Raw genomic sequence first — 13816 nt, forward strand, 5'->3', positions numbered from 1 at the left:
ACAACTTGTTGACGTGATACACTATGGAATTGATATTAAAATCCAAGAAAGATAAATTTAAAGAAATGTCATAATTTACGAAGACTTTAAATAATATATCGACAAATATATAAACCAAAAAATAGTTTGGTTGAACAAAATAAAAGTTGATAAATGCTTTATTGGGATATACAAAAAGCAGAAACTGTTAGCTAGACATTTGGCACATTGCTTTTGGAAGACCATCTTTCCTGTATCTTTTTGTCATTTTCTTTTGGTCGTCATTCGTCAATTTATTTCAACTCTGACTAAAATTAATAATATATTTGTTTACTTGTTGAAGATGTAATCCTTAATAATGAACTAGGGGTGTCGGCAATTTATATTTTCCCCAGTGATCCTGGTTTAATATACATAATTTGACTTCACAAAATACAAAATTTATGTTTATAATGCACAGAATTATATAGCTGATGATACATAAACGTTTAACATAATACATATACACATAAACACGATATTTTAAAATAAGTACATACAAAGTATGCGTATTATATTATGCATTCCTATCTTCATCTATATAATTCTCTATATTATAAATTTCAATTCCAAACTTTCAACATTAGGAATTAAAATAAGATAATTTTGTAAAAGTCTAAAACTCATCATCCATATCAGTGTTCCTCCCCTTGATCTCCATCATCATTGATTTGGACAATATCTGAATCTTCATGAGATAACATTCCTCCCTAACTCCCATTAGAGCCCTATTCTTCATCTTCTGCATACAAAATACACAAATGAAAATTAAAATAAATAAAAAAGTTAACTAAAAAAACGTTAAAAAAAATTGTTAATTAACTTGCCAATACTAAAATCATGCAAGCAATTATGAATGCAATTAAGGACTTGCACATTCTCAGGTAACATACTACCATATTTTATGAGCACACGAGCACCAATAAAAAATACAAACTCTGATGCAACAGTAGTGATAGGAATAGTCAATATATCAAGTGCCATCAACCAAAGAATTGGATATACATGCACAAGACCCTTCCAATAATCCAAGACATTAAAATTCTCGTGATAATTCATACAATTGCTCATCCAAATAGCAATTCAACTCAGATTTTCAATAGTTCTAATATGTTGACCGGAGGGATTGAAATTGAAAAAAAAAAATTGAATAGTTACAGTACTAAATTGATAGTTTTAAAACTCGTAGAATGTAATTAACAACACCCCAATAGTTATAGGACCAAAAGTGAAATTTTCATAGAACGAAATTTTTAACGTCAGGTATAGCTTAGCTTAGAGACGAGACGTAAGCATGATCAACAAGTAGGGACGAATACTACAATTACTCTATAATAATAGGAAAAATGCATTTTTTCCTATTATTATTATTATTATTATTATTATTATTATTAGAAAAAATGGTCAAAAAAGTCCTTGCACTTTATCCAAACTACTACTACTATTATTAATAGAAACAATGGACAAAAAAGTCCTTGAACTTTATCCAAAATAGCAATTAAAGCCCTGAACTTTCAAAATGTACAATTTAACACTTGAACTTGTCATTTTGGTGCACCTAAATACAATAGCCGATTATTCACTTGAAACAACCGGTAATTAACTTTCCGGTAACAATTTCCGCGACCGACGACCATTGAAGAAGAATGCAACCATCCAGTTGTCTTTTCCAGTGGAGATCGCGACAATTTTCTTCTCCAACTAGAGAAGAGATCATCTGGTTGCCTTCTCCAGCGAAGGCGTCCGTTGTTTTTTTTTCTTTTTCTTTTTAAAAATTGGGGCGATTTAGTGGCAGTAAAAAATGGTAATTTTATCAATAACCAATTGGAATAATCAATAAGATGGAATGATACCTCTTTTTAATTAGGGAATGAGATTCTTAATTGAATGGGTAATCTAATTTTAATTCCCAAGAATATGTAAACCCATGAACCAAATAGTATTAAAAATAAAAATAAAATAAAATAAAATAAAGCTCAGGTTTCTGTTTTTCACAAAATAAATTTCTCCAATTTGTGTTTCTTTCTCCATTGTCTTCTCAAGCATAACACTCTTCGAATTTGACCCAAATATGGCACCAAAGAAGATCAAATCTCCGCCCTCTGATCCTCAGGGAATGTTCAGCAGAATGGTGGTCTTCTTAGTCGAAGACGGAGTCCAAACTCGTCGGCTACAGGTTCTTTCTGTTTACTTGACAATTGCGTTAAAAGTAGTTAAATATTTGTGCTCAGCTTTTCTTGTTCAATTTTTAAATTTGTTTTTATTTATTTTTGGGTAGATATGGAAGCAGAGATTGACGCAAATGGGGGCTAGCATACAGGGCACTTTTTCTAAAAATGTGACTCATGTTTTTGCCGTGGATGCAAATTCTCTTCTTAAGAAAGTTGATCACCAGCGGTTAATTAGGTCAAAAGCTGTAAGCTTTGGTCCCCTATATTTATCTTTACATATAGTTCAATTGTGATCATGAACAACAGTGGCCATTTATATCTTGTTTTGTATATGAACATTTTTAAAATTTTGAATTCTGGTATTGTTTCAGCCATGAATTTCTGTTGAAAATTGCATGTGGAACTGTGGGTTGTTGAGCTTGATAGGAGTTTTTCCCTTTGCAATAGCTGTAAACTTGTTAGGTTTTTAAATATTCTCAATTAGATGAATTGAAGGATCAGTGAGCCTGGAACTGAAAGTACTAAGAATCTTACTAAGTACTATGCTTATATATGTTCTCTAACTCATATTTTTCTGTCAATTCATTGCCATTTAACATTGTGAATTTATGTTGTCTTCATCTTTAGCAGAGATGTGAGAAGTAATTTTACATTCTGATTTTCATTCCCCCATCTGTCAAGGTTATTGGCTTCTTAGGCTATTCTATTCGAGAAATTGTGTGGCGGTACCTCATTGCCGCATTAGTGAAGGAATTTTGGCATCTGGATAACATTCATTAGGGATAGTTGAGTAAATTGTTGTTGGTTGGAACTTGGAAGTGTAGGAATAGGGTTTCTGAAGTTCTGTCACGGCTTTATGTTGTTTCAATTTGAAACTATTATTAGGATGAAGTGTCTGAACTATTGCTGTTTTGGACTTTATTTGCTATCCAGAAAATGCTCCTATATCAGTGGGTGCAGGACAGCTTGACAAAGGGAGAAAAGGTGCCTGAAGATTTGTATATCGTATCCCTAGAATCAGGGGAAAATAAAGAGATCTGTAAGGAAGATAACAGAAGTGATTGTACTAATAGTGAATTTACTCAAAAAAAGAGCAGAATCTCTTTTGAGGGTAGCAATATTGTGAATCAAGAAAAAAAGGTTGACACAAAGGACCACTTTGGACATCAGTTAGTAGATACTGCAAACAGCTCTGAATGTTCATCACGCTCATCAAGCCCAGAAATCATTAGTGAGGCGGTCTTTTATCCTTGTGATGAGGCTGTAAGAATAGGCAATCCCTTCTCCCTAAGATATTATTGACTGTGCAACATTTTTCAGTTTTTTTCCTCTGCATTCGTGCAAGATTCCAGCAGAAATAGTCACATATCTTGCTGAACTGTGTGTTGTATTTTCTTCTTTCGCATCTCTGGTTTCAGGTTATTTTGGTATTTAATTTTTGTGTCATTATTAAACAGGCTGAAACATCAAAATCATCATTGCTTTATGAGCCTCCCAATTTAAACAGGAATATTACCACGATATTTGGAAAACTTGTTGACATTTATAGGGGTAACACTCTTTTGCTCTTTCCATTCTTTTGTATACCTGGAAATTATGTCATGAGCTATTGAAGTCTTATGTGAAGTCATCAATCTTCAATGTCAGCACTTGGTGATGATCGAAGGTCATTTAGCTATCACAAAGCCATCCAAGTTATTGAGAAACTGCCTTTCAAAATTGAGACTATAGACCAAGTTAAAAACCTTCCTACTGTAGGAAGGTCATTGCAAGAACATGTAAGTAAACTGTATTGTTTTTTTTTTTTAACTTTCTTTGCTGGGAATATTCTCTTTATGTTTATTGAGTCTCCGGTCTCTAGTGCCTTCATTATTAAGCAAATGGATGCTAGATAAAAGGCAACAATTTTCTTAATTGCAGATTCAGGAAATAGTGAACACTGGGAAGCTCTCCAAATTGCAGCACTTTGAGAAGGATGAAAAGGTAGAGTTGAGAATTTTTCTCTTTGATTTACTAATAATTTTTTGCTGTTTTCTTTGATCAAAAGCTCATTGATGATTGAGGTTAGTGATCTACTTTAAAGATGCATTTCTCATGGCATTATGCTGCTGGATTTTTATGCAATAATTTTTTCTGAAACATAATCACAAGAAATCTTTCTTTTTTTTTCTTTCTAAATTATGAATATTCATGTCACATTCAAAGTCTAATCCTTATTTTTGAAAACTGACATTTTTAGAATTTCTCAGGTACGGACAATCAGCTTGTTTGGAGATGTTTGGGGTGTTGGTCCAGCAACTGCCTTAAAATTTTATGAGAAAGGGCATCGGACTCTAGATGACCTAAAAACTGAAGAATCATTAACAAATGCCCAGAGATTAGGCTTGAAATATTTTGAAGACATCAAAACAAGAATTCCGCGTCGGGAGGTCAACCACCTTTGCTTTTCATTTTAAATCAAACCAGTACTTTTTTTTTTTTTTTTCACCTAATGAATCGTGTAGGTTGAGGAGATGGATAAACTTCTACAGAAGGTTGGACAAGAGATTTTACCTGGGGTAAGCACTGTATCTGATTGAATGGTTTCAAATATGGCTTATATTGTCCAATATCCATTCATGGAAAATGTGCATAATTTGGAAGTTATAGCTTATTGAGTAATAATGTTAGCAATTTAATAAGATATTTGTCGTAGTATTGTTGATGAAGTTCACTGCAGAAAGTGAGACATGTATAACATCTAGTTAACATACTCGATGGTGCATATTGCAAGAGAGTTCTGGACTTCTGGTAGAAATTTCAATCTTTATTGTGCTGGTCACTCATTACTATGAATACTATACCACAGGTTATTATTGTGTGTGGAGGATCATATAGACGTGGAAAGTCATCTTGTGGGGATATGGACATTGTTATTACTCATCCTGATGGAAAGAGGTAAAAAATGGGGGTGGGGTAACTTTCTTTCCAATCTTACAGGAGTGATTTTTTTATTTTTTTTGCCCTGTGATGTGGTCTTGGAAAGCATCTTTCTTTGTCCTTAGTAAGCCAAGACCTGCTGTTCTAGAGTTGGAGTGCTATTCCTTGCTAATTATTTGGGTTTATTCATTTTCTTAAACCTATTGAAAATATGATATTTCTGGTTGTTATTCTTTCAGTCATGTAGGTTTTCTTCCTCGTTTTGTAAAGCGTCTCAAAGAAATGAAGTTTTTGAGGGAAGATTTGATCTTCAGTATTCACAGTGAAGAGGTAATTTATCCATTTCTAATGCTCCATGTATTTATTTATTATTTATCTATGATTTTAGGCTCTCCTCAATGTTTTAGTAATAATAAATCTGTTTTCTTCATCCTTATGGGCGTCCAAATAGATATATTCAATTTACATTTCTGTCAATGATTTTATGTCTCGTGTTGTAACTAGTCATATGGACACAGGGTACAGAATCAGGAGTAGACACCTATTTTGGTCTTTCCACCTATCCCGGTCAAGAGCTGCGACGTCGCATTGACTTGAAGGTAGGTACTCTCTTGAGCTTGGGTTTATCTTAGGGGCGAAAAATGCAATTTTTCCTTATTATAATTATCTCCGTATTATTTTCCATCCTTGGACAAAATGTCGAATTTCAAACACTTCTATTGATTCAATGGACTAACTCTGTCTTTGCAATTTCTAATAGGTGTTGTAATGTTATTTTGTGATCACCATACCTAATTGTTTTCGGGGTTGCACTTAATCACTCGTATCATGTGTGGCCGTCATGTTTTATATCTACAACTAATATATTCATATCTTTAGGTGTATCCAAGAAATATATATGCATTTGGGCTAGTACATTGGACGGGGAATGATGTTGTGAACAGGCGGTACGTGTGCTTCAGTTCCTTATCTTTGAATTTTACTTGGCATATCTGATTTACACGTGATGTTGTTGTTAGGATCAAGCACTTATCACTACGCCAAAAGCTATTGCTAGTAGGGAAGACATAACTTTATTTTCTTACACAACTACGTTTTCGAAATGCAAGGTGCTAGACTTGGCCCTTTAGGCCTTCACCCAAAAATCTCTCTAGTCACTTGGTGCTGGACTTGGCCTTTCACTGGTCTCCGCCCAACAATTCCCCTTCCCAACACCTGCTAGCCTTAACTGCACAGTTTTTATTCTTGCTAGGACTCGAACTCGTGATCTGACTCTGACATCACTTGTTAGGATCAAGCGCTTATATGTGCAGTGACACATTTGTTTATGGCAATTAAGGGGGCCAAAAAGCATTTTTACCTTGAGTTTCTTGTCAAGTTAAATATTATTTGTGTAAGATATATGAACTCTTGTGACCAGTCTGATGGAGCTGCAAGTCAAGCTTGGCTTGATAACCGAATGAGCTAAAGCTTTGCTCGTGTAGTTAACCCAACTCAGCTCAACTAAGCTCTAACCATGTTAGAGTTTAGCTCCTAAATGTTTGTCTGTTTGAGCTGAGCTTGTTTAGCCTAACTGAGCCTAGGCAACCTAAAACTCGATCTATTGGTTGTCGATGAACATTTTACTTTTCTTAAAAATAAGGTGCGTGCTTTATTCTCTATTCCTAAATCCTAAGAAGAAAATTTTCTCCGTACTTGTGATGAATTTATCTCCCCAGGCTTCGAATATTAGCACAGGCCAAGGGTTTCCGGTTGGATGATACGGGGTTATTCCCTTCAACTCAAGGTTCTGAAGGGAAACAGGTATGGCTTGTTATAAATTTGCTCTGATCTTATCATTTTTGTGTTTCTAGTCATTAACATTGTAAACGACGATGCAGGGTGGTATAAAACGCGCTAATTTAAAGCTCGACACAGAGAAGGAAATATTCGATTTTCTTGGTTTTCCTTGGCTTGAACCACATGAAAGAAATTTATGAATTTTGAGTGGCATGCTATTGCACATCTGTACACAAGATTTTGGGCTTCAATTGCTGTGAATAAGATGAAGCTGATATGGGACACTCATACCTACTAAATTTTAACGGGCTTCTAGCAACACGTAGACCATTGGATTAACTCTATCAGAACACGTAAACTATTGGATTAACTCTAAGTTGATAGTTGGATTGTACATTTGTGTTTATATGTTTTAACATTACTAACTTCTTCATTTGCTCTCCTATACACAACTTGAAAGGCCAGTAACTTGACCAATTTCAAGCAACATGTAAATCATAGAATTAACTCCAATATCAAATTGAAGCTTATGATTCATCTCAACTAAAAGCTTAATAGTTAGATTGTACATTTATATTTATAAATTATATTATATGCTTAGCACTGCAACTTTCTCATTCGCTCTCCCAAACACAACTTGAAAAGCCAGTAATTTGATCAACTTGTACATTTATGTTTATATATTATATATTTAACGCTGCTAACTTTTCCATTTGCGGTCCTAAACACAACCTGAAAAACCAATAAGTTGACACTTACCATAAACTATATTATTTGAAACAAGATTTGGTGCAAAAATAAATTGGTAGAAAAGTTAACTACCACCACGGATGAGTAGAACACAATAAGATTCACAGAGAATATTGCAGTGCAAAGGTAGTATTCAAGATAGGCTTTTTAACTTATATGGTACATCGATGAAAAATGAGATCGACAAATCTTCCAACTACACAGAAATGGCAAATAACACAGAAATTACTACTACCAAACGTTTCCCGCCAAGCATTAAAGTCGTGTTTCTCAATAATATCTCAGATATACCTCGATTTGTGCCATTCAGAGAGAATGCAAGGCTTAAGAATGGTGTTTCTTGTTGGTGCCGGTTACTAGCCACTTTGCTTCAATAACATTTACACGTCGAATTGCAATAACATTAACAAAACTGGACGCTAAGCCATATCTGCAAAAAAGGGAGAAAAAGAACACATGTGCAACCACCACCTTTTGGGGAAGAAATGTCGAGTTTCAGCAGATCTCGCTAAACGAGCAACTGTTACATCATGAAAGTCAGGCTGCTAAGCGTAAAACCCTTCTCTCTGCATTTGTCACTGCATTCTTCGTCGGGAGTGGACCTTTAAATCGACCCCCCACTGTCCCCGGGCTATTTGTCAATTTCCTCTTGGATTTGGCCATCTGTTATAAACGGAACAAATAAAGATTTTGATGAAATGCTCTACATTACAGATTGGAAACTATTAATCTCACCAGGCAGATCGACACCCATGTTCGCTTGTGCATCAGCATCGGAGTTTGACTCCTATAAAATAATATTCCAATAAATGATAGCCATAAAAGGGGTTTTTTTTTAAGCACGGAAAAACATGTAATTGACTCAGTCATCTATTGACTCAAATAGATAAAGAAAAGCCTGCATAAGTCGCTCAACTGGTCACAGAGATCAAATTTGTCACAAGAGACCAATGATCAAGTCTCACTAGTAGCAGTGCGGGAGTAACTTCTCGAAATGAGGGCTCCTTATGCGCAGTGAGCAAAAATCTAACCTCTATTGATCAGTTGAGTCACCATGTTTTACCTCTTCACAAATTGTTGGGTCGGGGTGTGGGGACGCCTGAAGTGGGCGATTCCACCTTTTTGTCACAAGATAGATAAAGAAAATTTAAATTTAGACATGAAAGGATTTTCTTACTTACCCGCAAAACATGAATTATCCGGAAGGAAATAAACCTATCCTTCAGTTGCTTGGCCTGCTCATATAGGGTCGAGATGTTTTGATTTTTAACCTTCCAAAGACCCTGGATCTATTTGACAGAGACGTGATTTTAATTTTACACGTATTAGGTAAAGAAGATTGGTAGAAGGATGGAAACATAAAATAATATGCAAACCTGCATACAAACGAGTTTAGAGTCACCCTGAACACGAACACTTTGAAATCCTTTGCTAAGTGCATACTTTAAGCCTAAAATAAAGCCTCGATATTCAGCAACACTACTTGTTGCTACACCCAAACCTTCACGAAGCCGACAGACCTGTACAGCAAATAATAATTTCAAATGCGTAAAATGAAAATGTTTGGGGGGGATAGAATAATCGACTAATAGAGAGGGTCTTCAATGAAAAGAACTATTTACCAAACTTCCATCATCGGCTCGTAGGACAGCTCCGGCCCCAGCTGGTCCGGGATTTCCTTTTGAGGCACCATCAAATTCAAGAGAACATGAGCGCTGTTACGAATGAGAAAGATAAAGTTCATTTGCAGCATGCCGGAAAAATCTGTACGAGCCGAAACTGATAGTTCGCTCCACAGAGTTTAGTTTTCACCATTAATGTAGTAGAATTCAGAAAATTTTGGCTTTTTGGTGACTCCTCAAAAAGTATAAAGACATTTGAACGTAGTTAATTATAAAACAGAAATATTTTTTGCATTTAGCCATCGTAATAGCCACTCACACCCGATGATAGAGCTGGATCAGCCTTATGTTCTAACTTCACATGCTTTCTTAGAGAATCATTTGACATAACTGCTGATCCAACAGCGTCCTGCAATAGTGTGATTTAATATCAGGCAAAACCAAATATCCACGTAGAACACGTATGACGTAACAAAGCTGAACCAAAATTCCTTTTAACCAAAAATAGCAAATATTCCTTTTAAGATCTTGGTTTCCCAATCTTGCTAAATCTTGATGAAATGATGAAACACTAGGGATTAAAGCCCCTGCATCATACTCACTGTTGCAAAAATCCCCCGCCTAGGCGCTAGGCGCCCCTAGACCATGGCGAATTGCTCCCTAGGCGTCCGCCTAGGTGGCTGCCTAGCGCCTAACTCGGCCGGTTGGGCCGAGTTGGCGGCCGATTTGGCCGAGTTAACTCGCCCAACTCGACAGAGTTAGCCGAGTTAATTCGAGCGAGTAGGCCTTGTTAATTTTTTTATTATATTTATATATATATTTAAATTTATTTATTTATATAAGAGAAACAAGAGATATATATAATATAATATATGACATACACCCACACACATGCATTATTTTTTTGTTTTTATAGGTCACCGCCTAGGCGCGGCCTAGACCGCTTAGGCACTAGGCCCTAGTTTACCGCCCAACTAGCACCTAGCGCCTACTGCAACCATGATCTTACTACTATAACATGCTTAAGTACAAAATTAAATGTGATATGAAAACTAAAGCTTTATTTTTCCTTGTACATAAAAGAGCCACAATTTTCTTCGAATATAACCACCAAGTAACCTCGGCATGGCTCATATTACCCAATAAATGTCCATGATTACCCAATAAGTATGGAGTGAAAGTTTTCATTAGAAAAAGAGGAGTTTTTAGAAACATGGAGGAAGGATTATGACATAATAAGGCGAAGAGTAACCCTGAAAATTAAAACTCTTTTTATTTAATACGGAGTAAAACTATCACAATTTGATATACCACGAATATATGTCTATCCATGGCATGGCATAGTTTAAAGGGCAGGTTAACTTACCGCATAGTCCGACCACATTGCCTCAGGTGGCCTTTTCTTTGCAATGTGCTCATTTGATGTTCCACCTTTGGAAGAAGAAGGTTGCTGAAGAAAGAAAACGTTAACAAAATGGCATAACGAGTTTAAAGAATCTTATGTTACAATTTGAAGCACATCAACATATGCCACCGCCTTAATGTGAGAAGAAATAAATGGACTAACTGAAATTGCATACAAAATTATACAATGTCTCACCTGAAAAGGGCATGGTACCAAAGTGCCGAAAAGATCTTCAGTTAGATCTTGGGCTCTTATAGAATAAAGAGCATTCTTGAGCCCACAAGAAAGAAGATATTCCTCGGTGTCCTTAGGCATAGAATATCCCTTATAAACACTAACAGGAGGATCACATATCTGTCAAGGGAATGAAGAAGGGAAAACACTGAGCACTCGCAATGAAAGTAAGGGCAAAGTAGGAAAAAAAGACTCTTGCAACCAAAAAAATTAAATCTTGCTCACATATCCTATTTTAGATGAGAGAAAACAGATTCGTTACCGATGATCCAACTTGAGTCTGGCAATCACTCAAATTTTTGTACACACCAACAAGATCTCCTTTCCTGACGACAAAGAAGCCAGTCTCTTCCCTCATTATTGGAGTAGGAGCAGGGGGTCAGACTTCCGGGATTAATAACTGTTCACCCTCTACTTATAGATTAATAATTAATACGACCTAATGCAAACTCTTCCCACAAACGAGTTCAAATTAATGCTTTTAATCCCGCCACGACTGAAGTGCGTAATCATACAAAAGCTGAAAGTTGGCAAATTGGACAGTCCCATAAAAGTCAGCGAATATTCGATAACACAGCAGTGGGCATACGTGAGACAATCTGTTCTTTACACATGACATCCCTTGGATTCCATCTCTGTAGACATGAAAAATATCAAATAAGAAGCATCTACATTTGTTCAACAGATACACACACACACCAGATATTGACTTGCTGATCTGTTTCTTTCTTTTTACCCCTTTATATTTAAAGAAACTTAACACAAAGTGGTGAAAACCAAAATTTGGTACATTGCACAACTTGACACAACAAAAGTTTTACTTTTTATCTACCAATTGCCAATCTTTATCATCAAATTAACTTTTTTTTTCACTTCACTGTGTGAAAAAAAAAAAAAAAAAAAAGAAAGAAAAGGCTTCCTTTGTATTTTTTTTTTTTAATACAAGGGAAGGAACGAAAACCAAAAAACGATTATATAAATTTAGGCTAAGGCAGTCTGCGACTTTTCCCCTATAAACTATTCTGCGAAAAAAAAGTAAGAACGCAGTATACACAGCAAAACCAAACAAGTGGTTTGGGCGTTATTCATGTTTTCTTAACCTCAAAAATCGCAACTTTATCCAAGAGAACTAAACTCTGACCAATTTAACCTCGAATTTTCTCAACATTTTCGCGAATAACTAACAAAGACTTGGCTACAAAACCGATTGAAACTTTCCCAAACCTAAAAACGTCAACTTTGCTATGAATATATTACTCTAACCCCACACGAAAGTGTAAAAGCCAGAACCCTAATTTACCAAAAAGGATTCTTGAAAAAATTTAGGCAATTAGGGAATAAATATGAAACATACCGTGAATTTCTTGACGCAGACGTGAAAAATTATAAGTGTTTCTCCATGGGTGAGGAGAGGGTGTAGAGATTGCGAGGTGGGGGGTTGGGTGGGGGGGTGGGGGTGGAGAAAGAAGAGAGTGTAGTGGGGTGAGTAGGCGGGGGGTGGGAGTAGGGTTGGAGAAACAATGGAAGGCGGAGTGGGTGATGATTAGGTAGGGGTGGGTGGGTGGGTAATTACACTCATTTTAGGTGGACTCCGGTCCGGTTCAAGTTGACTTTTTTTTTTTTTTTTAAATTCATTAGAGTAATTGATACACTATGATTTATTAATCATGTCTAATATATAAGAGACATTATTGTGATGAACAATTAAATATTTATCATCATCAAAATGATACTCATAATAATAAAGTAGCAATATCTTATACTATAGAGGTGTAAAATGGATATGTTAGTATGGAATTCAAACCAGACTTACTTATTTGGATTGGCTTGACTCGGTTTATTTCACTATAAGAAACATCGTGAATCGTGACAAAACATAATCGGTTGCTTTTTTAGTGACGGTTTTGTGACGAAAATAGTGACGAAATTAAGTTTTGTAGTTATTTTTTGCACAAAGTGAGAAAAATCCGTGGAATCTTGGCGCTCACATTTTTGTGACGAAAAATGCAACCGTTAATATTTTCGTAACGGTTTTGTCGATGAAATTTGCAACGAGAATGAATTCTATTGCGACATTTGGCGCAAAGTGGAAAATACTCTTGACAAAATCTTTGTGCCACTGAATTGATGGTGGAGGGTGATGATGGAAATTACAACGCTCATTTTTTCTCCGTCATTGGCGCAAAGTGGGAAGTACTGCTGACTCAGTTACCACAACGTCATTGGCATTATTATTATAAATATTATTGTTGTTGTTGTGCACATTATGTTATGGACTCGGGTCCACCTTACAAGGTGAATCCATGTCCATGTTCACAAATTAAAACTCTATGTTCACAATTTTAGAACTCTATATTTGCAATTTTAAATCTCAATATACGAAATTACATGACTCAATATTCACAATTCTTGAACTTTATATTCACAATTTTGTTATATAGATTCAAAAATTGTGTTATACTATTGAATATAAATTTATGAAATTGTGAACATATAGTTTTGAAATTGTGAACGTAGAGTTATGAAATTGTGAATATAGAGTTCTGTAATTGTAAATATAGAGTTTAAAAATTATGAATATAGAATTCAAAAACTGTGAACATAAAGTTCTAAATTTGTGAACATAGAATATTAAAATTGTGAACATTGATTTAGGTCCAAGGTAAAATTCGGGTCCATAGCATAATTTCCACCACCACCACCACCACCACAATAATAATAATAGTTATTGGGTTTACTACAATTTTGCTTTTTTTTTTTTTTTTTGAGCCCATCTCTGGTGATTGAAAAGCCCAAGAACTAGGAAGATTGCTAATGGACTACGTTTAACTTATAACTAGTTAGTGTTACAAATTGAACATTGTAATGTTGCAAAAAGGGGTCAATCTGTCCCACAATCCCCCCCCCCCCCCCCCCCC

At 35.5% G+C, this 13816-nt stretch overlaps 2 protein-coding genes across 3 annotated transcripts; one reads left to right on the forward strand and one right to left on the reverse strand.

The window, feature by feature from the left end:
• Positions 1-2048: 2048 nt before the first annotated feature.
• LOC116004188 (DNA polymerase lambda-like) lies at positions 2049-7430 on the forward strand. Of its 2 annotated transcripts, XM_031244136.1 has the most exons (14): positions 2049-2194; positions 2297-2434; positions 3123-3452; positions 3647-3740; positions 3837-3967; positions 4110-4172; positions 4439-4618; positions 4694-4747; positions 5038-5126; positions 5348-5438; positions 5627-5707; positions 5988-6055; positions 6827-6911; positions 6989-7430. In XM_031244136.1, the coding sequence occupies exons 1-14, from the start codon at positions 2090-2092 to the stop codon at positions 7085-7087; spliced, it is 1608 nt and encodes a 535-aa protein (XP_031099996.1). In that variant the 5' UTR covers positions 2049-2089; the 3' UTR covers positions 7088-7430. The 2 variants fall into 2 exon arrangements, with proteins under 2 accessions (XP_031099996.1, XP_031099997.1); XM_031244137.1 differs by lacking the exon at positions 2049-2194 and having other exon boundaries at positions 2320-2424.
• Positions 7431-7718: 288 nt separating this feature from the next.
• LOC116005168 lies at positions 7719-12370 on the reverse strand. The gene is made up of 10 exons (XM_031245423.1): positions 12253-12370; positions 11161-11533; positions 10860-11018; positions 10626-10709; positions 9579-9668; positions 9260-9352; positions 9014-9157; positions 8819-8926; positions 8373-8424; positions 7719-8300 (listed from the first exon to the last, which is right to left on the reverse strand). Exons 2-10 carry the CDS (start codon positions 11254-11256, stop codon positions 8269-8271), a joined length of 858 nt encoding a protein of 285 aa, XP_031101283.1. The 5' UTR covers positions 11257-11533; positions 12253-12370; the 3' UTR covers positions 7719-8268.
• Between the last annotated feature and the right edge of the window lie 1446 nt (positions 12371-13816).

This window comes from Ipomoea triloba, chromosome 14, assembly GCF_003576645.1.
Source record: "Ipomoea triloba cultivar NCNSP0323 chromosome 14, ASM357664v1".
NCBI lineage: Eukaryota > Viridiplantae > Streptophyta > Magnoliopsida > Solanales > Convolvulaceae > Ipomoea > Ipomoea triloba.